Source organism: Pseudorasbora parva, chromosome 18 (assembly GCF_024679245.1).
Source record: "Pseudorasbora parva isolate DD20220531a chromosome 18, ASM2467924v1, whole genome shotgun sequence".
NCBI lineage: Eukaryota > Metazoa > Chordata > Actinopteri > Cypriniformes > Gobionidae > Pseudorasbora > Pseudorasbora parva.
Window position 1 is genome coordinate 26,753,175 of NC_090189.1, and position 25,214 is coordinate 26,778,388.

At 36.4% G+C, this 25,214-nt stretch overlaps 1 protein-coding gene across 8 annotated transcripts in view; it reads left to right on the plus strand.

The window, feature by feature from the left end:
* tenm2b (teneurin transmembrane protein 2b) overlaps positions 1 to 25,214 on the plus strand; it is a 324,894-nt gene that overhangs the window by 217,275 nt on the left and 82,405 nt on the right. For 5 of the 8 annotated variants that reach the window (XM_067423508.1, XM_067423509.1, XM_067423512.1 and 2 more), the window contains one exon: positions 10,030 to 10,239. The exons of the other annotated variants lie outside the window; for them this stretch is intronic. In XM_067423508.1, the coding sequence (XP_067279609.1) occupies positions 10,030 to 10,239 (210 nt within the window). The remainder of the gene's footprint in view (positions 1 to 10,029; positions 10,240 to 25,214) is intronic. 8 annotated transcript variants of the gene reach the window in all.

The window sequence follows — 25,214 nt, forward strand, 5'->3', positions numbered from 1 at the left end:
CCCTCTCCTCACTAATGACCTTAGACAGCTGTTCCCCTGGGACCTTCTTATCGCCTCTGGACACTGGCACACACAGCTGTCACATGTGTCAGCTCTGACTGACATCTGCCTCCCAGCACTAGAACAACCCCAATCTCCATTAGATTAGGAACAGCTTATTTCAATAATTCATCACTTAGACAGCACTTCTTTCTCCAGTTATAGCAGTGGAGAAGTTTAGGAATTGTCCATTCAGTGTGTGAGTCTCTCGCTGATGTCTGTGTGTGATATTTATGCAATATGTTCGAAATGACAAGTGCAATATTCCGTTTTTGTTGAGACAAATATTAATGAAGACATTGTGTCGTTGATAATCTCATCCTGCAAGGCCACCAATTCATAAACTCATTACCGCCGAGACCTGCTGTGAAAAACTCTCAGCAATATAGTGTGTCTGTGACCAAATCTAGTGCACTAACTTCAAAGGCTTCAGTTAAATTTAGTAATCCCTACTTATGGATTAGAAGTGGCTCACCGTTTGTGATGCTCAGAAAATAAACTGCTAAATAGGAAAAAACAACACGTCCTTGTTAACATTTGAGGCAATGTGAGAGTGCATACTAATAAATCGTATTTTGTTATGCCAGTGATCCAGACAGACAGACAGAAAGCAGTAGGAAAAATGGTGCGAGCTGATTGGAACGAGCCAAGTGTTGTCATGCGGAGAGGCGCGTTCTCATTGGATGAAACTCATCCTCTTTGATCCCTGGCAAGGCTGCAGAGTTCTTAAGATTCGAGACATGGGAAGGCGTATCGGTGGGAGGATGTTCTATAGAGGAGAGGGGAGGAAGCTTTAGAGAAAGAAGCAAAAAATGGAGGAGATGGTGAAAAAAGTAGGCCACTTTTGTTCTGTCGCGACACCAGTTAGAATATCGTAAGAATATTGCAGATGTCATAGGCTGCTGTAGTCGCTGGGTTGGTGCAGTGAGTTATTCATGCTTGTAGGAGAGCCAAAAGCTGATGACAGAAAAGAAGTCCTAAGTGCTGCTTTGTGTTATATGAGAGCAGACTCAGCAGTTCACAAGCAGACTCTCTTTTATGATAAACTGGTCCAGATTGACTGATAAGTACTGATATTACCATGTATCTTAATAGGATAGCTTGCAGAATATAATCAGTGAAACATACTTGAAAGCTTTGCTTAAACCACAAGCAAGAAGCCTGTTTTTACCTTGGGATATCTATTCTGAATTCCATAACATCAAATGATGGGAAAGACCTTTTAGTACTTTAACTTGGAATGTACAACATGTTGATACCTTTTTCAGGGCTTTTTAAGGAGCCATTAGCTCCTTTAAGGGTAAACAAACAGGCACCAAATATTTTTTTTAAGTGCCATTAAAAATAAACAGGTTTTAATCTTGTCATGTGGTGTCACGTCTGCCCTCCTTTTACAGCATTAGTATTTTCATCCATCTTGTATGTCCTTGGAAATAAGATTCACTTAAAGTAGAAACTGAACTGCTTTTCCAACTTGAAAACTACATAACAGTCACAAATAATCGTTCTTTACACATAATCTAAACCAGTGTCAGACCATAATAATGTCAGCATCACTTGGCTCATAAGTAGTTTGGTAAAAGACAGATAAATAGTTAATGATAAATTGAATGAAAGGCAGGTCTTCACATGCAAATGGGCGGTGTTTAATTCCATTTTTAGCTCCTTCCATTCCTTCTCATGTAGACAACGGGTTAAGTAAAAATATAAGGACTGGTGCATAGTGCTTGATATAGTGATATGCACTTGCATATATTTAGCAAAATGCTTTTTTCTACAGCAATTCTTCTAGCGGACTAACTTGTTTATGATCATTGGATGTTTTTTTCTAAGGTAAATTTGACGTTACATGATATGATGTACCATGATACGTGTATCGAAATAATGATTGGGCAATCTGTCAGGCCACATTATAGAGCGCCAAAACAACATTTATTGCTTGTATTTCGTGATTAAATTAACAAACTCAATTTGGTGGCAATTAAGTACAAATCTTACTACGATTATGGATGGCTGCACTACAAATAATAATACGTTCGGGCAGTAACAGAAAACGGCAACGATTAAAAGATATTGTGGATATGACTCCATACCAGTATGAATTAAAAACTAGAATAGTTAACGATTAGTTGGTGTCCACACGACTGTCATGTTTATCTGTTGTAGTTTATCCACATTGCGTGCACAAGACACTGCCTTTATGCACTTTTACGGTTACTTACTTGGATGTTTATTCATTGACTTGTCTCTGTCGCTTTCTATCTCTCTCATACTGGCACAGTTGTCTCTCACAGTGTTGTTTCTCAATAGAGATGATGACTTTGAAAAAAAGCTATTTTTTGTTTTGACAATTCTGACACGGAAAGCTGATCCTTGTTATCTCCATTCGTATTTTGTCGCTCAAACTCAGTGGCACAATTTCTTAATCATAACATGTAAATTTATATGTTCGCCAGTGTCTCAGCACAAATATCACTCGCAAATTAATATTTTTGTTTGTGAGTGTGAGCATTTAGTCACAGCCTGTAGCCTTGCTTTTTGGATATCTTTAGTTATTTTTGGCTGACAATATATATTTTTTAATTATTATTAGTATTCATCATATTCTTATATTTAGACAACCTTGACAGTCTTCCAACACTTAAAGTTCATCTTTAAATAGCTACTAATTTAATAACAGTTAAATGTAATCTTTCACAAAGTTTAAAAGGAGTATACCTTTTCATACTGTAATGTCAGGATTCATTGCATAAATGATTGATTTTAGTTTTAGTGTTTAATTTATTTTGACAGTATAATATAGAATTTTAAAATCAGTCATAACATTCTAGCTACAGTCTGTATTAGGGATGCTTCACAGACCGCAGCCTGAATATCCTCCAGTCATTTTAGAATGGATTTTAAAGACTATAAATTATCATAGGGAGCGACATCTGCTGACAACTACAGACTACACCAGCCAGACAGTGAAGCATGATTTACTGAATAAAGACGGTTTATAGGATTAGCTTAAAATACTATAAATATACTCACAACGTAAACATTGTATTGTTAATACATGAATTTTTTTTTCTTTTTCATTAAAGTATTATACATACATTTATTGTTATTTGTGCTTTGCCAGGTGAGAATGGGCTCCCTAGCTGTTTTTTTATGGGCATGAGGAAATTGTTTTGAGTAAAACAGCTTTGTGGCAGTATGTATTGCGCTATACTAAACTTAATATTTGCTATGGTAGTCTGTTATCTGTGTTTGGTGTAACATTGCAGAACAGTGCCACAGGAGTTAGAAATAACTTAACACAGTTAAAGTAGTCCTAAGTCTAATTAGGTAATGCAAAATATGCACACATTCACTCTTGTTAGTATGTCTAAAATAACGGAACAAAAAGGAAAAAATTCTTGTCTCGTCACATTTAGTTATGAATTAATGATTGCATATTTTCCTTTAAAAATGGCGAAATTACATGAGTTTGCATCGTGTGTTACTGTGGGTTGTTAAACATATCCATTGTAAAATAGTTCTCAAATGTAAAATGTTTAGCTATTTATCATGCATGCACACTTTCACTGTAAAAACTAAAAGTGTCGTGTTGAAATTCACACTCATCTTCAGTGAACATTTAGCCCCACCTTCTTTATGATTGGCCAACATTTTGCCATTGATGAGCGCTGTTAGACTGCTGAGGCAGACCAGCCTAAAATGTAAATTTAGCTATTTCCAATTATTGGGCGGACTTGTTGCTCAATGCCTCATTCACCGTTGAAAAACGGTGTCAACTGACATATTTCCGCAATGTTTATTTTAAACTATAAATTAACTAGAAGGAAGAGATGATCAGTTCAAGAGCAGCTTTAACTGAGGCACTACAGCGACCTGTCACCACACATTAAAGAACAGCAAATCATTGTTTACATTTTTTTTTTAAATGACAATATTTTAGGGTTGAGACATCGTTTAATATTAAAAGTAACCTGCTCTGTCCTGTCTCTCAGTGCGTTGCCAGTATCCTCTTTGCTCCGCGATTTCTTTTTAACTGCGTGAGAACGTGCGTGTGTGTGGTGTGAGAGCGCAGCTTGTGGGATATAGCAACAGTAACTAAAGGGGGCGGGTCTTTGCGAACGGTCAATTGCTGTCGCAATACTTGCGAGACATTGTCGATATATGTAGTTGTAGTTGGGTCCTCAACATGGCACAAAACAACAGTTGAGTCTTTAATTGTGTGCAACGTCAGAAGTGTGCCTATGATGTCTTAAAATACTGCACCTGTAGGCAGCTCTCTAGGTTTTTTGAATAGAGCTAAAATGTCATATCTCATGTGACCCCAAACTGTTGCGCTTTTCCCAAAATAGAGAGCCCCTCCCATCAAGTAAACTGTCCCCAGGGGCTTTAAAGAGAAAGGGTCAAATCTCAGTGACATCAGTGTCATATCACATTATTACCAACTATCACATACTGTTAGAGTGCATTAGATCAAGTAAGAAGCAAAGAACTGTTGGAGACGCAGCCTGGTGGGTCATGCATTTGCAGCAACATATTGTTGCAGTGTCACGTTTACATATACAGACGCGTTCAATTCTGGCTTCTGCCTATCATTTCCAGTCTGTTCTCTTCCTTCCTTTATCACTGAAATGACATTGACAGCAAAAGCAGAAATATATACCGGTAGTTGGGCTTTGCTCTTTACAGGAGCATAGACACTGATATTTTAGAATCAATTTTTGTGGCTTAATTTCAATTTATTTAGTTCATGATGTTGGACCATTAGAGTTTTCAAGGATTAAAGGATTTGATGGGAGTTTGACTGCTATTGATAGGGGCCTTTTGTGAATGTGTGTTGATCATAGAACTCTCCCAGGATCAAGGCTGAGATTTATTACACAGAAAACAGACACTGGGCAGTAAAGAGCTCTACTGCATCTTACAACACTCAAATGGAGAATGACTGTAAGCAAAGAGACTGAGAGAGAAACGAGGAAACACACAGATGGGTCGAGACAGACGGTGAGATGAAAAGGTAGCTCCCCCACCTGTTTTCAACCAAGCTATAGAAGAAAAGAGAAATCCTCACATACACCTGCACAGCTCTTGGTATTCTGCATGTGTTTGGCATAAGCAGTTCATTTTTCTCTAGCTATTCTTCAAGTTTATTAAAGTCTCCATAATTACCCCCACACGCAACTTCACAGAACGATTCAGGAGGCTGAAGCGCCGCACAGCTTTGAACTGATCGCTTACAGGTTTTATCAAGGGAACGTACTGCGGCCCACTCCACTTCTCTCCGATTTATCTACAAACCACAGGTGCCCAGTCACCATGGGAACTACTGCACTTTTCAAGAGGTTACCCAAAAATGATTCAGTCCAGTTGAAAAACCAGCTGACTGATTCTCCAGCTGGCCAGTGTGTTAGTTACTGATATTCAGACAGTCAAAAGATTTAGAGAGGACTCACAGCAGTTTTCTTTTCTACCGTATTTTAACATTTATAGTTTAGATACGGTGCTCAGTCATTTTCTTTGTGTATGTTCAAAGCCAGATTTGCTGTCCTCCATCACCCCAGTTTGCTTCTTCCACCTACAGCCCCACTTGCTTTTTATAGCTTTCCTGTAGGAAAAAAAAACTGAAACAGGATCTTTACAATACAGGATCTGAATTGATTTGCTTAGGCAGCAGTGAGAGTACATAAAGATTTAGCTCCAGGTTAATTAGGGATGTACAAAACTACATATTTTCAAAATTGGCTCGACACATTTATTTTTTTATCTCCAAATCCAAAAATTTGCTCTTTTTTGTTTTACAGAAGAAAGAACGTTTTGAGGGTAAACTGATAGATTTTATTTATTTATTTTATTTGGTTGAACTATCCCTTTAAGAAAGATGGTCCACCAGAACAATATGTTGTTTGAACTTTCATAAAAAATCCATTTTGTAAGATGAATTTGATGTTTTAGATGTTCTGAACCAATGTTTATGGATTTTTAAATTTGAGGTAAGGTTCGTAGATGCGTAGGCCTATTTGAAATATAAAGTAGATCTCAATTAAGCCTTTTGAGCTATACAACCTCTATAGGCTGTCAAGTACAGATCCCATTCCATACTTCTCTGTTACATTGTGAGTTATTTTCTGTTCCTTTCTGTGACTTTGGAGCTGCATTTTATAGGCAAAATGGCATTATTAAGTTTATTGTGATTAACATGACCAATTGAAGTTTGTGTTTGTGGATAATTGTGTTTCATCTTATTACAGATGATTTGAGTCTATTATTGTAGTTATTTTTTGTATGTTTGAAGGCTTTGACTGTGTTCTGTGAGATAATCTTGGCAATACATTTTTTGTTTTGTTTGGCGGCCTCATGTGTTGCTCGGTTTGATGCATGACTTATGATTCCCCCCGTTTTGTGCGTGACACAGACACACACTCGCTGTCTCCCCCCCTCTGTGCCCATCGCCCTCCTTTGCCTTTGTTTGTTATGTTGGACACCAACATGATAAATCTTCGCAAATGTCACTGACCAATTGTGAACACAGATGCAGCATATCAAGAGGGAATATGAAAGAGAGTGCAACGGAGAAAAGTGTTGGGAAGAAAGAGAGGGGGGGGGGGGAATGGAGAACGAGTGAGAGGGATTGTGCAGTTGCACTGTTTGCCTGAGAGGATCAGTTCTGAAACAGAGCTAACCGCTGCACTCCAGCTTAAAGACCTGCCAACTCACTCACAGAGGACAGTGAAAGGCAGCAAGTGTGTGAGTGTGTGGTTTGCAGTGCTTGTTTGTGTGTGCTCTTGTCTCCTGGACTGCCACAGGTGTCTGCTCTGTGTACCCGCCTGATAAAGGAGAAAGGGCGAGTGTGGTGAGTGATAAATTGCGCTTGTTACGGTGTGATTTGTCACTCTTTTTCCCACAGTCTGACTGCGTCCTCTCCCATCGTTCTACCTTTGATGGTAGACAATAAAGTGCTACTGCAGATTTTCTCTTTCTTGTCCACTCATCTGAAAAAAGGATTTTAAATCATAATCACAGTGGGGCAAGGCACGTATAAGTGGTGAAAATGATTTCACCAAGTACAACATTCCAATCAACCAATCAGATTTAAGGGATATGTTTACAGTTTATGTCAAGTTTAGGCTTACAACCAGGGATAGGTGTTTCTACATCAGTGTTATTCATTTCCTGCCAAACGAAATACACTGATCCCGGAATATGTCTTGCTTCACAAAAATCACAGTGACCATGTATACGCACATATCTGTAAATGTGCAAATGTTTTTGTCACAGAAATTGTGATCATCACTGAGTTAACACCGAGTTGATTATATGACGCTTTTGTCCGCATTTTGTCCTGTTCTTTTAAAAATACTTTGCAATTCAATCCTTTCAGTGTTCCCATTCTGTGATGAACATTATATCAGTTCAATGTATTATTATTTAGTATAATATTATATAATATCTTAATAAAAATAGAATTGTACATTTTGTGGGCATAATATCAGGTTGATTAACAGTCCTGATAAAAAATTTAAAAATATCTAATTTAAAGAATGGAAAAGAATAATGTGTATTTTGAAATAATCGCTTATTATTTCTTTAAAAATGCCAGAATTTTCCAAGTTGGATAATAATTCATTACTCATAACCACGTGAAAAAAAAAAAAAAATTAAATTAAAAAAATCAACATAAAACACTTGTTTAAATAAATAAATTAATAAAATTGTTTACCTGCATATCAATGTGATAATTAAACAATATTAGAGTACTGTGAACGTGATAACTATTAACTTTTCTGTATTTAGCTGTCCACATTCATATATATTAGAAATAGGAAACAAATAAATGTGTATTTTTTCTGTTTGAGGACATTTACACAGCTATAAGAAAGAGCATTTGTTCATAATTATTAGTGAATGAGCGCTATTACATTTGTAGTGTGTGGGTGTGTGTTCATGTTTTTCTATCCTGTTGGGGACTTCATCCTGAATCTGCAAATGGGCAGTCTGACAATCTGACTCATGGGGACTTGTGTCACTGTGGGGAAACTAAATTGAGGTCCCCATGAGGAAACTATAAAGATTTTTTTGTGATGTGTAGGTTTAGGGGTATAGGGTTAGTTTAAGGGGATAAAATATACAGTTTGTACAGTATAAAACCCATGATGTCTATGGAGAGTCAACACAAAGATAGCGAACCTCTGTGTGTGTGTGTGTGTGTGTGTGTGTGTGTGTGTGTGTGTGTGTGTGTGTGTGTGTGTGTGTGTGTGTGTGTGTGTGTGTGTGTGTGTGTGTGTGTGTGTGAGATGTCCACAGCAGGGATGAATGGTGTCATAGACACAGAGAGAGGAATTGATTAATTCGGTCACTGTAGACATGACATGGAGAGCCCCGATGACACAGTTCCACTCCGGCACAGCAGTTCTTTTGACTGTTGGCTACACACGAGTGCAGATAGCATGGGGTGGTAAAATGTCCAAAATATATCAGCTGGCCTTGCTCCCAATCACAAAGCCAGCATGTGTTTGATGGGTTGATCATATATCTGAATCCCTTTCTCTGCTTGTTGTGTCATCACCATGGCCAGCTAAATGAGGAAACCACTGCAGCATTTTACAGCTTGATGTCGTATTGAAGATGCATAATATATTATAATGATTCTTTTAGCAATATAAAAATTAACCATCATACTCATTATTGTGATTATTTTATTGTTGTTGTTTTTGTTTTTTGTTTTTTTTTGGCCATTACGCTTCTTGGAAGGTGACATTAGACTAGTTTTACAATATGTTAAAGTTGTGAAATATTTATCTTAACTGTTAAAAGTGTTAGTTTTAATCATTTAAATTAATTAGTTGATTGATTAAAAGATCTTTGCATAAAAAGGTGATTTGTTTTTGTATGTGAATGTTGCAGATTATTACAATGTGTTTTTATAGTGATGCACAATTTAATTTAAATCATTGGATATTTTTTTTCTATAAAAGTGATAAAATTCACTAAAAAATGGCTTGATTATTTTTTAACTAGATTATTTTTTTACCTTACTCCATTTTACTTCCTAAACACATTCTTGAATTATTTATATCTACTTCTAGGCATCTACTTGCCTACAGTGCTTGTTTGGCTTAAATGCTTCCTTTTATTGAATAAGAAGAGCAAATGCATAAATATTGTGGTATATTTTAAGATATCGAATTTCGTATTTTCGCTATATTGCGCATCCTGACTGCATGCAGACCGTCGGTATATTCTATCCGTATGTAGCCTGTTCATTAATTTAAAAGGCACATCAAAGCTGACCTCCTTTCAGAAAACGTTTTTTTGGAGCATCTAAAAGCTTCACAATTCTCTCTTTTCAATGTGGTATTTATTCTACAAGCACCTAGTATCTTTACCTTGTATTTCAATGCTCCATTTCTGAGTTTTCATTTGTTTTCTTTTGTCTGCCTGTCTCGTTTTTGTAGAAGTCGTGTCAGAGTTTACTTTGTGCAGAGATTGAAAATCCAGAGCACAAACAGATGTGAAAGAAAGTGTGTTCTGCGACACTTCAGAAGCAGAGACTGTTGTGGTCTAAAATCATTCCTGTTGGGTTTATTCTGGACATATTTTACAGTCCTGCTCATTAGTTTTAAATTAATAAATAAATAAGAGGAATCATATATAAACTAATTATCTTATTCCAAAAAAGCATACACACACTTCTTTCTCAGTGTTTTCAGTCTCCTTGACCACATTGTAGCGTATATCAGTATTGATAGACTATAGACAACTATTTCAAAAGGCTGCACACAGTCATTGATATTAGAGACACAAACCAATCTAAACTTTTGAACAGGATCATTTGCATAAATTAAATTATTTTTCTAACTGTGAAATGCGGAAAAAATGGTTGTGATTCACTTTAGTTTTTTGGAATTTCATCAAACAGGACCGATTTCACTCCATAAAGTAACACACTTTTCCCACTGTGTGTGTGTGTGTGTGTGTGTGTGTGTCCTTCAGGTCGCCCCCTCCCTCCCACGCCTTCATCCAGTCTGCTCCCCCCAGCCCCTCCTCCCCCCTCCGCCCCCCTGCACCAGGCCGCCGCCTCCATCAGGGAGTGTCAGATGCCCCTTTTGGACAACGGCTCATCTCATGCCATACTGGACCCCCCTCCTGACGACGAGTTTTCCCCCAACTCCTACCTGCTCCGTGCACAGCCCCCCACCATCGGTAAGAGCGTCTTACTGCGCTGCCGCACTCTCCCATCCTATCCAGCACCCTTCCATCATCTCTGTCAGCCACATCAAATCAACAACTACTCTGACACTGAACAGTCCTATACAAGGCTGTCCCGTTGCCATAACCCAGATTTTACGAATTGGGTGTAAATTAGATTAGGTTTATTATTAGCCTAACCATAACTTGTATAATGGAACGTATTTCCAAGTAAAACAGAACAATACATAATGTAAATGTAGACTTTATCAAAAGGGATTGTACTGGTTAATGACAACAACACAATGATATAATCATGCAGTATTCATTTTGGTAACATAACAGCAGTCATTAATTAATTAATTTATTTTTTAAATAAAATAATTATTCATGCACAACTGAACTATTCAGGGGCTATTATTTAAAATAAATCGGGATATTTAAGAATCTGTTTATATTTGTATTATCTACACTGTAAAAAAATAAAAAATAAAAAATAAATAACAGAAAAGGTAATGTCAGCTTATTACCCAGACAGTATCCAGTAATTTTACGGACAATTCCGTTAACCCTTTAACAAACTGCAATAAATTTCAAAATTCTAAGTACGGGTAAAATACAAGTAAAAAGAATTATGTAAAATTCCGTTACATTAATACAGTACATTGTGCCCTATTTTTTTAAAGTGTAGATATTTGTATTTATAAATTAGACGTCATATTATTTTAGTAAATATACCTAAAATTGAATGTTGGAGATTATTCATATTACTATACAACATGATTAACACCAATGCGGGATGGAAAAATGTATAATTTAAAAAAATTAAATTTGACGATTAAATTTGAAAATCGATTTCAAAGGTTTCAAATGCTCCCTTGCAACTAATAATTAATTGTACAAAGCCCAAAGTGTAATTCTTGTTAAAAGTGCAGTCACGGGTGTATCTTTTATTACCTTGCACAGTTTTTGCTCTTTTTTTAAAGGATGAGGGCACACAAGCTGTCCCTGATTGCGTTTGCATTCACCATTATTTCCCTCTGCTGTTAGAGAGCCTATCAGAACACAGCCATTTTTTGGTCAGAAACGTTCAGCTGAAAACCACAGGTCAAGTGAAGGCTTTGCTTATTTTGATCACAAATATTGAAGTGCTTGGCTCATATCATAATTTACACCCATCCAACAGTTGTCCAAATAACAAATATAGTTGACATTTTGTTGGAATATGTTCTATTATAAAAAGCATAGCCATTTGGCACAGATGTCTAAATGTGTAAATAGGTGTTGTGTTTGAGTGCAGTTAGTAGTCTGTCATGGGAAAGAGATCTGAGACGCTTCTAGCCTGACGCCCTCGGCCCGCCACAGCGCTTTGTGCTCTCTCTCTCTCTCTCTCTCTCTCTCTCTCTTCTCTCTCTCTCTCTCTCTCTCTCTCTCTCTCTCTCTCTCTCTCTCTCTCTCTCTCTCTCTCTCTCTCTCTCTCTCTCTCTCTCTCTCTCTCTCTCTCTCTCTCTCTCTCTCTCTCTCTCTCTCTCTAGCTCTTTCTCTCTTTCTCTCCATACGCTTGTACTGACAGTCCTCCTGTTTTCTGTTACCTCTTGAACTTATTTTATTAAATTGTATTATTAATATAAACTTTTTTGACACCACCACCACAACAACAAATCCAAAAAACACAAATCCTTGACTTTTGTGAAGTCTGTTTTTTTAATTAAATGTGAAAACTTTTGCTTTGCAATTCTTAAAATAATTAAAAAATGGCATTGATATCCATTTACATTATTTGTATTATGTGAATATAAAATTATTTTTATTTTATTTAGTATAAATTGTATTGGATAGCCATTTGATTATTTCATTTGTGTGTGTGTGTGTGTGTGTGTGTGTGTGTGTGTGTGTGTGTGTGTGTGTGTGTGTGTGTGTGTGTAAACAGGACATATTTCTCAATCTATGCTTTAAAGCTTTATTTAAATACATTTCTACATTTCAGAATTATTATTAATATTATGAATTATATTATATTTTTTGTTGTTTCCCCAAATTTTGTTTTGTTTTATATTGTCATTCCATATACATGCATTTAATTAATTTGTGTGTGTGTGTGCCCTTGTTTATATTACATTGTGGGGACCAAATGTCCCGATGAGGATAGTAGAATCCTGAGATCACCTACATTGTCGGGACAAGCCAGCGGTCCCTACTTTACAAAAGGCTTATAAATCATACAGGATGAGTTTTTTGAGAAAGTAAAATTCAGAATGTTTCCTGTGATGGGTAGGTTTAGGGTTATGGGCAGTGTAGGGGGATAGAATGTACAGTTTGTACGGTATAAAAAACATTACATCTATGGAGAGTCCCCACAAAGATAGTGAACCAAGCGTGTGTGTGTGTGTGTGTGTGTGTGTGTGTGTGTGTGTGTGTGTGTGTGTGTGTGTGTGTGTGTGTGTGTGTGTAATCTACTCAGTGATACTTCACTGGCATAATCAGAGCAACTGAATTTTTATAAGAATGCTTTTTAATTATATTCAATTAATTGTTACAACTGGGCAATTAATCAAATAGCATTAGATTGGAATTATTTATCACATGAATATGATAATATAATTTTTTTATGTATTATTAAATTAAATTAGTATAATTTTAGATTAAAAAACAATAGTTCCCTGCTTTCTCTTGTTTATACATAATGAAAGCGGATGCAGGCTATATGGGAAAGATATATTGGGTTCTGCACAGCCCACAAAAAAGCATCCGTTTAGTTGAAAGAGGATGGCTGTGGTGATTCCAGTTTAAATATATTAATATCAAGCTTTGACACCTTTTTAAGTTAAGAGTGTTAATTAACTAGGAGTGTTTCAACACTCTTTGAAAACATGCAGAATGAGAAAAACCTTTGATATTTACATCAGTTGCATTTTTATCACTCAGCAGAAATAATATGGATCATATTTTATCTGCAGTGTCTTCTGAAATGGGTCATCGTTTTATAGAAGTAGAGTTTCAGTATAGGCCTATCTTTGTTTAAGATAGGTGTGATGATGCTTGTTTTATATTCAGTAATCCTTTCATAATGAAGGTTCATTACATGACAACGGACAGTTATATTACTTCTGTGTGTGTGTGCATGTGAAACAATTGCAGACATTTAATATACAGGTGATCATGCAGAACTGTTATATTCCTCCTCCGGTCAGCTTTAAGCCTGCATGAATTATCACAGTTCACCATGAGCAGAGTCCTGCACGCGGGTGGGTATCCGCAGTGAACCGCTAATATTTGATGTAATGGGTGGAATAATATTTACGATGCCATTTGCGGGGCGGGGCGGGAATCAGTAGGCAATGGCTGACTGTGAGTCCAGTAGTCAAGAGACTATTTTGAGTCGATTCAGTACCAACTGACTGCTTTCAAACGGGCCGGTGCTTATTTGTGTTCGCACTTTATAGTCTGAAGACTGTCAGTGTTTCTAATTACAACGTGATTTGCATTATTAAGCTTTGTGCTGCAACTGAAGTGATCAGTTATCAGCCTCAGTCAGAAGAGAGGGGTCTTTGTTTGCTTTCTGTTTATTTGACCCTCGACATAAATTGCACAGGTATATTTGTGACAATTGTATGGATCAAAATTATCCATTTTTCTTTTTTGCCAAAATCATTAGGATATTAAGTAAAGAACATGTTCCATGTAAGTTTCCTACCATAAATATATCAAAAATGTGTTATTATTAGTAATATGCATTGCTAAGGACCTCATCTGGACAACTTTAAAGCAGATTTTAACCCTCAGATTACAGATTTTTAAATAGTTATTGGTCAAATATAGTCATATCCTAACAAACCATACACCAAAGCTAATACATTCAGCTTTTAGATGATTAATAAATCTCAATTTTACATATGACAGGGTCACATATAATATATTTGTTTTTCATTCTGAAGTTAACCAACATCCATGTATACACTGAAGAGTTTCCGGTGAGATAACCGCATTTAAAATGCAGTGGGAATCCGCTAATATAACCCTGAGCTAATATTATGACAATTATAGGATCATTTGGCTATATGTTCTTTTAATATGTGGAGATGTATTAGCATCGGTTTATAACCTATTTATTCACATTTTTTCAAAATAGCCTGAATGGACATATTGTTCATATAATAAGCAAAACTTTTGTATTGTTTTCACAGCGGATGCACATTCTGATCATGTTTTTGGTTAATTACCACCATGTTAGGGTGCGTGTGTATTTTTCTTAAATGCGTGAACTTAGAATGCATTGTTGTTTTTATTTCTTGAGTTTCATGAGAAAATAATACATTTTTGTCTACCTGATGTAGATGTAATGCAGGTGTGTTTCGGGTCAGGGTTTTTATGTCAGACGGTTCGGGTACGGAATTAAATTAGTGCTGTTGTTGGATAACGGGTCGATGTTCTGTTGTACTGCGGGTGCGGGTTTACCAAACATGACCCATGCATGACTCATAAGCACTGAAAACAGCCTCATCTCTGTGTTGACTATTCTTTTTTGTGCTCATTTGGCAGATATGATAGTTGATTTTTTTTATTTTTATGTTTTAGATAACTATGATTTGTGGATTTGTAAAAAAAATAAATAAAAAAAGGTTTATAAATAACTAAAGAATTATTAATCTCTCTTATGTTATCAGCAATATAGAACATAAAGTAGCTGTTAATTATTATATATTTATTAATGTGAACAACTAATATGATGGTTGCACATAAAAACAACTTTTTCTTGTATATATGTAAGTTAAATCAGATATATGCCTGGTTGTTAAAAAGAGTTTATTTTATCATGCATATACTTAATATCAAATATATGCATAATAAAAAAAGGTTTTAATAATCATGCATATATTGGATATATGCGTGAAAAAGTGGTTTTGATGGGCAACCATCATACTAGTTGTTAATATTAATAATTATATAATTATGAATTGGCTGTAATAAAAATACTATTATTGCTGCCAACATTTCTGTGCATAATATTCAGTGATACAGGTTAATAATTTAGCAATTTTTATACCTAGAACTGAAAAGGTTAATAAATAAATAAATAAATAAATAAGCCATAAAATACTGAAAGTTGTGATATTTGTCAATGCTGATATTTTGTATCAGCACGGCTATGATAAGCTGTTCAACATCCAGCACAGGTCTGAGGTGGCAGCAATGCTCACTGCGGCCCTGTTCCTCCCGCCCCTGAAGCAAGAGTAATTGGTATGCACTGATGTTCTTCTCCTCCGTGTGCATGTGTGTGTGATTATTCTGCAGTGAGACGGGTCGTGCTCAAGCCTCTCAGTCTCTGAGGTGTCATCCACATGGGCGAGGTGTGCTCGGGAACCAGAACTTAACGTGCGTCTGGGAGACCTGTCTTGTCAGTTCACTTGCTCTTTTTCCCTTCCCTCTCTCCCTCAGCCGTCCCCTCAATCATCCTCCACCCTTTGTGCCAGAGTTTCTGTGCCGGTCTCGTACTTTCCTCTCTGTCCTTCCTTCCTCTGTCATCCTCTCCCTGTCGAGTCATCCTGTTCACACAGTTTTCAGCCCTCTGTGCGGCTCAACGCTTACTGCTCCTGGAAAGAGCTTCGCTCTTAGCGTGCTAATGCCGCAGATAAATTATTCATATGTGGTTTCTGTGTTGCTTTTTTGCTATTTCTGGAGCATCTTGACTGTGTGTGGTGGGGGGACGATAATAAGGAAATTGGCAGATGTTTGTGTTATGACTTGAATGTTTGAGTTCTCCTTTCTCGACTGTGAGACAAATAAAACGGTTTCATTTGTGTCAGTCAAGCATCTGAATAAATTGTATATTAGGCGACCTAAACATTAGCGCTATAATGAATGTAATTGCGATGCATTCGTGAACGTGTTAAGGATGTGTTTGGGTGACATTTGTAATCAGAGTAGGATGTTATTACTCTCTAATTAGTGGAGGCAAGTGTCTGAGACTGACCAAACAATGTGTTCAGAATAGCGATGAACTTTCTTTCTCTTTTTCACTCCCTTATATCATTAGATATTTTATAAAACCAAAAAAAGAACAATTGGTAAACAGTTTCTCCAAACAGTTCTTCATGTCATTGGTCAAGCTGTCAGACATCCCCACCCCAAACTCACATCATTGGCTAAGCTACAGTGTTAGGCTTGATTAGATAGAGATAATGAATATGATATTGTTAATAGTGTTTTTACTTTTCGGGAAAATTAAAAGGAGAGTTCACCCAAAATTAAAGAAGATATTTTGAATCACAGAGACATTTTTCTAAATATCTTATTTTGTTCCACAGAAGACAGAATGAGTGTTGGAACAACAAGATGAGTAAATTAGGGCTGCACGATTAATCGAAATTGAACCGCAATCGCGATTTGGATGATGTGCGATTATGAAATCTTAAAGGCTGCGCTGCGATTTTAATTAAATTAATATATACCCAGTGTGTTAGCGAAGAGCTGCTCTGAGATCAGGAGTAAACGCTGCTCCTTCTGAAAGACTGCGAGTTTGAGTCGCTTATAACGTGCGTCAACAAAAGACAACGTTTAATAACATGTTTTATATCACTTCATATCGTCAGTCAAGTGTTTGTGAGCTGATTTTGCTGCAGTCGTGTTTATTGTCATCATGTTTAAGCAAAGCGTTTCTATCTTCTGTTTACAGCGTTAGCTTCACATAAGGGTTTTCCTGAAAATGAACGTCATCATTTCACTTCTCTGAGGCAAATGTGGCTTTTCCGTTCGAGGGCGCCCTCTGGCTTTCAGTATGAATTAAACGTTTGGGTAATAAATTATAAATAAGAAAAATAACACATGAGAAATTAAAAACATTAACAAACTTAAAAAATAATACGTTTAAAGGACAATCCCTGTTTTCAATCCATGTACAGGAGTTTTTCCCCTCACAGTGGATGCGCAAGAGGTAACTATATTTCATATTAAAGACATTAAAAAATTGATATCGCAGATAAACAACATATTTAATTTTATTTAATTTTATTATATATATATATATATATATATATATATATATATATATATATATATATATATATATATATATATAATTATACAAATGTTATTGTAATGGTAATTTATTTTTAAATTTTTTTTAGCAGTAATAATAATCATAATAATTATTATTAGTCATATTAATAGGCCTATATAAACACAATGTTATATACACACACTTAATTTGTGTAAAAAATAAAAAAATAATTATAATCGCATTTTAAATCGCAATCACAATTTTAACCAGAATAATCGCAATTATATATTTTCCCCAAATCGTGCAGCCCTAGAGTAAATGATGACAAGATTACATTTTTAGGTGAACTATCCCTTTAACTACAAAATGCATATATCTATAACTCCTGGAATAGGAGAACGTATTTCATTATCTAAAAATGAGGCACTGAGTTTTAAATCCTAGAACTAAGATGAAGAAGAAGGAAAAGGGCCAGCTGGTGTCCAGCACTGAGCTATTTTTGCCCATTCTGGATCCTCAGTTCTTCAATAGCACAGGAGGGAAATGTCAGCTAAACTCACTGTATCTGAGAAAAAAAACTTGATATGTAATGGAAGTGTATTGTATGAAATAGGGATGGGGGGGGGGGGTATCACTGTGGTATACTGTACAACAGTTGAAATGTGTCAAATGGTATTTTGAGATGTTGCTGTACAGGTTGTCTTGCAACATGGTTCTCACAGTCTTGGAAAAATCAGGGAATTTTAAAAAGATAATAGGCAGATCTGTGGTCAGCATAATTTTTATAATTATAGTCAGTTTTACATTATGAAATGAATAATTTATTGGTCAGAAAGTTTTAGAAATTAGTGGGAAAGACTTTAGACTTTGCACATAAGAGCTTGAGAACTTGTGATTAAAGGGTGTTGACATGCCCAAAGCCAGTTCCGTTGTTTACGCATGTCAAATGGCCACGGTCATCATGCCCATCCTGTCACAGTTTAGCAGTTTTACTTTTACTGTGTTGATTTTTTTAGATGTTATATGATGGTGAAGATTGTGTTATCTACTGATGCCTCACTGATAATTTGACATAATTGTATTTTTTTGTTTTTGTGTCCATCGACTTCCAAATATAAAAAGCAAAATAAGTGATAATCAATGTAATTTAACCCCTTGCCTGTCACCCCTCCATTTGGCAAATTAAACATTTAGACAATATTCACAATTCAAATATTCCATTCAAAATATTGTTCATAACGAATCGATTATAATGCACTCCTGACACAAATTAAGAAATGAATGTCACTGCAAACGCAGTTTTATCATAAACAGTGTTCAAATATCGAAGCTGGAGTCTTTCTTCTGTCTGGTGATACTGAGTTTGTCCAGATAAAGTAATCGTGTGATGTTTTAACGAGCAGTGAATGTTGAACAATAATCTGGGGCGGTCTATGATCTCTGACAGGTTAATAAAGACTACCATTCAAAGATTTGTGGGCGTAGGATTGTTTAATGTTTTTGAGATTTTTGACACAGCTCACCAAGGCTTTATTTATTTGATCAATAATACAGTAATAACTATAATACTGTAACATATTACAATTATCCTTTAAAATAACTGTTTTCTGTTTTAATATATTTAAAATGTAATTTATTCCTGAGGTCAAAGCTGTATTTTCAGCATCATTACTTCAGTCTTCAGTGTCACATGACACTTCAGAAATCACTCTAATAACTGTTGTGCTGTTTAATATTTTTTTGAAAACCATGATACATTGTTTAATATAAAATTATTTAATGAACAGAAAGATTAAAGAAACAGAAAATGTATTTGAATTATGAAAAACACATTTGATTAATTCATTCTTTCTTAAAAAAGGAAAATCTTACTGATCCCAAACTTTGAATGGCAGTGTATAAATCCATTTTTGGTTGAATTTCCAGGAATTACAATTTGGCTTTAAACCTTAAATAAAATGTACAGCTGGTGATGCTGTCCACTGAAGAGGAGCTTCTGTTGGGCTTGTTCAGACGGCATGTCAACGGTCTGAAGAATGATTCAGTGGAACTGGCGTTCAGTGCCACTTTATAAAGGCTGAGCGCCAACCGCTATTCTCACACATTTGAATGTCGTTGCAACGGCTGTTTTTTTTTTCTCTGCTGATCCACCGTACCCATTTCCCTGCCATACCTGTGTCTCTCTCCCCCCCATGCCCCACCCTTGAAGATGCGTCCCACACTTTGGGAACCACTACAGTAGGGAAATGTTTATGGCTCAGTTCCTAATGCAGTGTGTGTTGTAACTGTGTAGTGTGCTGAGTTCCAAATGATTTTCACTTGCACTTTTTCATATATATCCTGTAATTATTGTTTCAGATATTTTTGTATATTAGTTCATGTTCTGTGTTCATACCTTTAAATGACAGTGTGAACATGTTGTTAAAAAGGTTCTCATGCTCCCACTCTGAAATATTGTTGGCTGTCATATACCGTCTAGCCAGATCTGTTGAGTGAGCGGGAAAAAAAATGGTGCATGGAGAATTAGTCTGTGGATGGATGGAAGACAGAAGGTGGTTGGCCACCAATCATGACACCTCATAGCTCTCTCGTTCTCTTTCTCTTTCCCTCTCTTTTTGCAAACACTCAACTCTATAGCACGGAGCTCAATTACCCCCGCTCTGTCTCCAGGCTCCTCCTGCCACATTTAGATTGTGTCTTTTATCATTCCAAATTGACATTTATGCTTTTACTCCTATTGTTTTTCCACCGTTCCCACCGCTCATGTTGGGCAATTTATTTTAATCCCTGTCATGGCATGGCCTATAGCCTAGCAAAGCTTGGCTGCAGTAATTTTGCCATTGCCATGCGCTGGAAACAAGAAGCTGCCACGCAGAGCTGTTGTCCCATGTCTCTTCCTCCATTCCTCTGCCTGTCTCACCAGCGCCAGCTCATTTCTTTTGGCCTGTTCACTCCCTCTCTCACATTTGTCTTGCTCTTACTGTTTTTTTTTTTTTTTTTACATGATGTAATGATGTAGCTCAAGTTAAAGCTGGTAAAACTTAACAAATAGAAATGGCAACAAAAATATATAAATATAAAAATTAATTGAAATAATAATAATACAAATAAACATTGCAAACCATCCCGACAAAGCGGTGACAAAATGGCATGAGTTTGGGCTGAAACCGTGTGTGTGTGTGTGTGTGTGTGTGTGTGTGTGTGTGTGTGTGTGTGTGTGTGTGTGTGTGTGTGTGTGTGTGTGTGTGTGTGTGTGTGTGTGTGTGTGTGTTTGGGGGCGGGCAAGAGACACACAGTCTGTGTTCTCTTGATTTCCACACAATCACTTATGTAGACAGATAGAGGAAGCTGAATAAATGATATTTTCTACTATATCTTCATAGCAGTTTCTCATTGATATGCCTTGAATGTAAATGTGTCTTCTTTTTTGCTTATTTTTTTTCCTCTTTTTTTATAAGCACAGGCTGGCAGGAAGATCAGGAAGTTTCAAATCAGGCGAATAGGCCTTTTCTTAGCCCACATAGTGTCGCTTTCCCTGTGTTGCTTGTCGACTATTTTGTCTGCCTCCGCCGCTCGTTCCCTGAATCAAATCTCAATTATTCATAAACACTGCTAAATGCTGAAGAACGGAAAGCTGAGGGAGAAAGAAACACAGTCTTGTGAAAAGAGAGAGCGATGAAGGCTGGTGGGAAATAAATGACTGTCAGTAGTGGAGGACAGAATAGCTTCACAGCTGTTTCGTGTCCCAATAAATCGAGGTTTTTATGAAGCGCATGTTGAAGCGGAAGTCTTGACAGGGAACGAGCTGCAAAAGAGCAGAATCCGTGACCTTGTGTCATGAAGAGTTTTTTTCTCAGCCCAAAATAAAGCCATTTTCCTTTAGGGATGGGCATTTTTGTCAATTTTTCATTTCGATCATCGATAGGTCTCAAAAATGAGTAATCGATTAACCGTAGGTGGGGCTTGTGTGGGGGGCGGGGCGTCTCCGTCATGGAGATATGAAACTATCTTAAGACTGTTACAAAAATGTATGCTGACAAAAACATAAGATGTCTATGCAAATATGAACATAATGACTAACTAATTATATTATGAATAACTATTAGATTATGATGCATACATTTCTTTGAAAAAGAAACTAAATAACCGTCTCAAATAACCCAGTCAATGATCGGGCATTGTATTTTGAGCTGAAACTGTGAATACACCACCCCGCAGAGCTTTGCTAGAGAATTAATTAACTCAGTCAAACGCATCCTATATGAGATTAATCAGATATATGCCTATTACAATTTACATCTGCCTAAAAGGACGCAAATGCCCACGTGAACTTGGCCAACAGGCTTGAAAACGAAACTCATTTTGAATGCGCTCTTCCCTTAACAATAACGCTACAGCATCACTGCGCATTTTCAAATTCATCAGAAACAACTTTAAAACAGATCTACTGTTAAAAAATGAGTAACACTGCTGCATCATAAATATCATCAATGATTTTGAAAAAGAAATAGCCTACCTAAAAATAATATGACCGTCTTAAATAGCCTAACCCAGAGTCGATAATGTCGGGCTGTTCGCATTTGAGCTGAAGCTGAAGAGAATGAACACCAGCCGAAATAGGGGCATCGCTTTGCTAGCTGGTTATTAAACTCAACCAAACGTCATCCTATATGAGATTATTTAGATATAGACAACATAATCAAGTATTAAGCAAGTAATCTTACAACTTGCACCTGTGGAAAAGGACGCGGATGCGCAGATGAACTTGACCGCGCTCTGACTCTCGTTGTGGATTTCCTTTAACAGCGCGCGCTCATACACGGGGAACTAAAGCACGGAGAATACAACATTATATGACAATCGTGTTCTCATTGTAATGCTGTGTATGTGACAGATTGCTGCCGCACATCTTGCGCTGTATTTCATGATCATTCACAGTGCTTGAGGCATCACTACGCTCAATGCACAGTGCTTTATTTCGCGGTCTGGGAGGCGTGCTGTCTAACGCTAACCAATCAGACCTCAGTTACCGTCCAAAATGCCGCAATAACTAATCCAAGAAATATACAAATATATTTTTTAAAGTCAGGGCGATCATCGTTTTTCATGATCGATCGTCGCTGTCACGTTCGAGTACTCGAGTACTCGACCACTGTTGCCCATCCCTATTTTCCTTATTGCTAGAAAAGAAGAACCACCGTGGCTGTTTTCATCCCAGTGCTTTATAGTCAGAATAATGGTTTTACTAATTAATTGTTGTTGATAGGAACTATTAGTATTTACAACAATGTTTATTTTAATTTTAATTTATTTGATTTGATTAAAAATGTATTAAAAATACAAATACAAATCTGAAACGTGTAATAATCATAATAATACAACTACATGACAAGACTTGAGATATTATTTATTTTATAAACAGATTTGTTATTGATATGGTTTTGCTCTGTAGTTTTCTGCATTAGGAAGAATCCACTATCCACTTGTTTATGTTCAATTAAGTTGCCATAACATCCGTTGGAGAAAAGTCCCAGACAGCAAATTCATAGCTACACACCCCGGCAATCAATATCTCTTTGCCCAGGCGTCTTAAACGACCCCCTGTCTTCAGCCTCCTGCTTGGCTGCGATGTGCACATTACAATGAGAGATTGTGTATTTAATCTCTTTCACGTAACTATGTGCTAATAACAGTAGTCGTCTGTAATCTCTGCATTACTGTACTGACTTTAGCGCCGTTCTCTGGCTGTGCACCGTGAGCTCCACATTCTGTGTAATCGAAGCGCAGGAGCAGCCCATTGTCCCTCTGTGATTGCAGCGCTTCACACTGAGACCCCTGGCGAGCCGTTCTCACATACGAACGAGAAGAGAATCCCACAAGCGCCACTGAAGGCCACTGTCACAGGCTCCCATTCAGAGGGCGCTTCTTCTGCGCCTGTCGCATCAATTTCGTTCGACTACGCCAGGTCTCCTTGAAAAAAAAACAAAGAATGAGGCCTGGGTTGTGGCAGCGCTTTGAGCCCTTAAAAGCACAAGTTCCTCCATGCTTTTGTTCCAGTATGGGGAGATTGGCTGGGCTGGTTTTGATGGCCATGTCATCAGGCGATAATCCAGTGTTTTGAGCACCATTGTTGGAGCTGGAGAGTTCCTCCAGAGTTCCTCTGGCGCTGTAAGCTGAGAGAGCAGGGCTTTGTGCCCGGCTGGGTTTTGTCGCGCTCCGTTTTTAGAGCGCTCTGACACACTGCATGTAGAGAGATTACACAGCCCTGGCCCTCAGACCGTAGCCGATCTCCCGTTGGTCTAAAATCCTCTTTCATCTCGGAACCTCTTCTTAAGGGACACAAAGGCACTTTTGAATCCCTTGCTTTCCCCTCTTTTCACAGGCTCCTGGAAGAATTTGCTTCCGTTTGACCTCATGAGCCGATGTCGGGAGGTGCGGCGGAGGGTGTGAAATGGGCATTATCACATTTGCTGTGTTATTTGCAACCGTTACGTTGAAGAAAAACAAATAAGGTGGAATATATATGACAGAAATATAGCCAGGCCTTTGTGGTAGTTCATGTGGATAATTGATTTTTTGCATTAGGCACTCAGGAATGGAGACTCATCTGTTAAACCTCTAGGCATGCTTGATTGCACTATTTGTTTAGAGACTGTCAGGTGGGGCAAATATTTTTATTTATGTGCTGTGAAAAATCTTACCTTCCTATGCATCTCAGTTGTTAACTGGCTGCTATAATCACACAACTACCTTCTCTCATAAGTTAATTAAATGAACAACTATGCATGCTTAAATCATAAAACATTGCAAGTTATTTTTATTGTTATTAAGTCTCTAAATTAGGAAGGTTTTGATTCATAATTTAGATTATATTTTATTTTTTATGATTTATATTGTAATAAAGATTTTTATATTTTGAGAACTTTGTAAAGCCTGAAATAAATAATATATATATATATATATATATATATATATATATATATATTTATTTATTTATTTTATTTATTTATTGTTCTTTTTAATGGAAAAGTTTATTGCACCTTTAGATAAAATATACAGTGCATTTTAAACAAACAAACAAACAAACCAATTTAAAAAAAATTCAGAGGGCCAAAATGAGCCCTATTGCAAAAAAAAAAAAAATGCAATTTGGTAAAGTTGCTATAATTTAAATGGGGAAAAGGTGAGATGAAATTTTGCTAGCTTGTAATTTAAATCAAATGGGATCTTCATAACAGTATAGCAGACTTGCATAAAATGCATATAATATCAGTTGTCACTTTATATTTCCCAAGTAAGATGATATTTAAATACCTCTTGTTATGGTCAAAACTTGATAGTCAATCATCAATGTACAAATAAACATTCCTTAAAAGCCTGACATATCATATTTGATTTGTTGTCAGAGTAAATGTTAAATGTTCACACTGTAAAAAAAAAATAATAATAAAAAAAAGCCTCCAATTGAAAATTTTCAAGTAACTGATCACATCTAAATTCAGTTGGCCGAACTGAAATTCTGTGAATTGATGCAATTTAATTCACAGAAATTCATTTCAGCCATTTGAAAAATTTAGATGTGATCAGTTACTTGAAAATTTTCAATTTTCAATTTTTTTTAAAAAGTGCATCTTGAGATAACAATTAACTAATAATTAACAATTATTAGTTATTCTTAGGTTTACTTCATAAAAATCAGTAGAGATTTTACAACATTTGCTTTACTTTTTTAGAATATATATGATTTAGAATATAGATGATTATTTTCACCTGTTTCTTGTAGATACATTTTTAATGTTATTTCAATTTCAATACAATGTTTTTTCGTCTTCCCCTCCACTATATTTGTAGCAAGCATGTCAGGTGCTAGAAGGCAATACCCATTTATTTTTGTTTCCAGGATTTCATACTTGCAGAGAATTCAATCTAATAAAAATCCAGACATGTTTTATTTTGCCTCGTAGCAATAGATTTTATCAAAGTCTTTTTATGT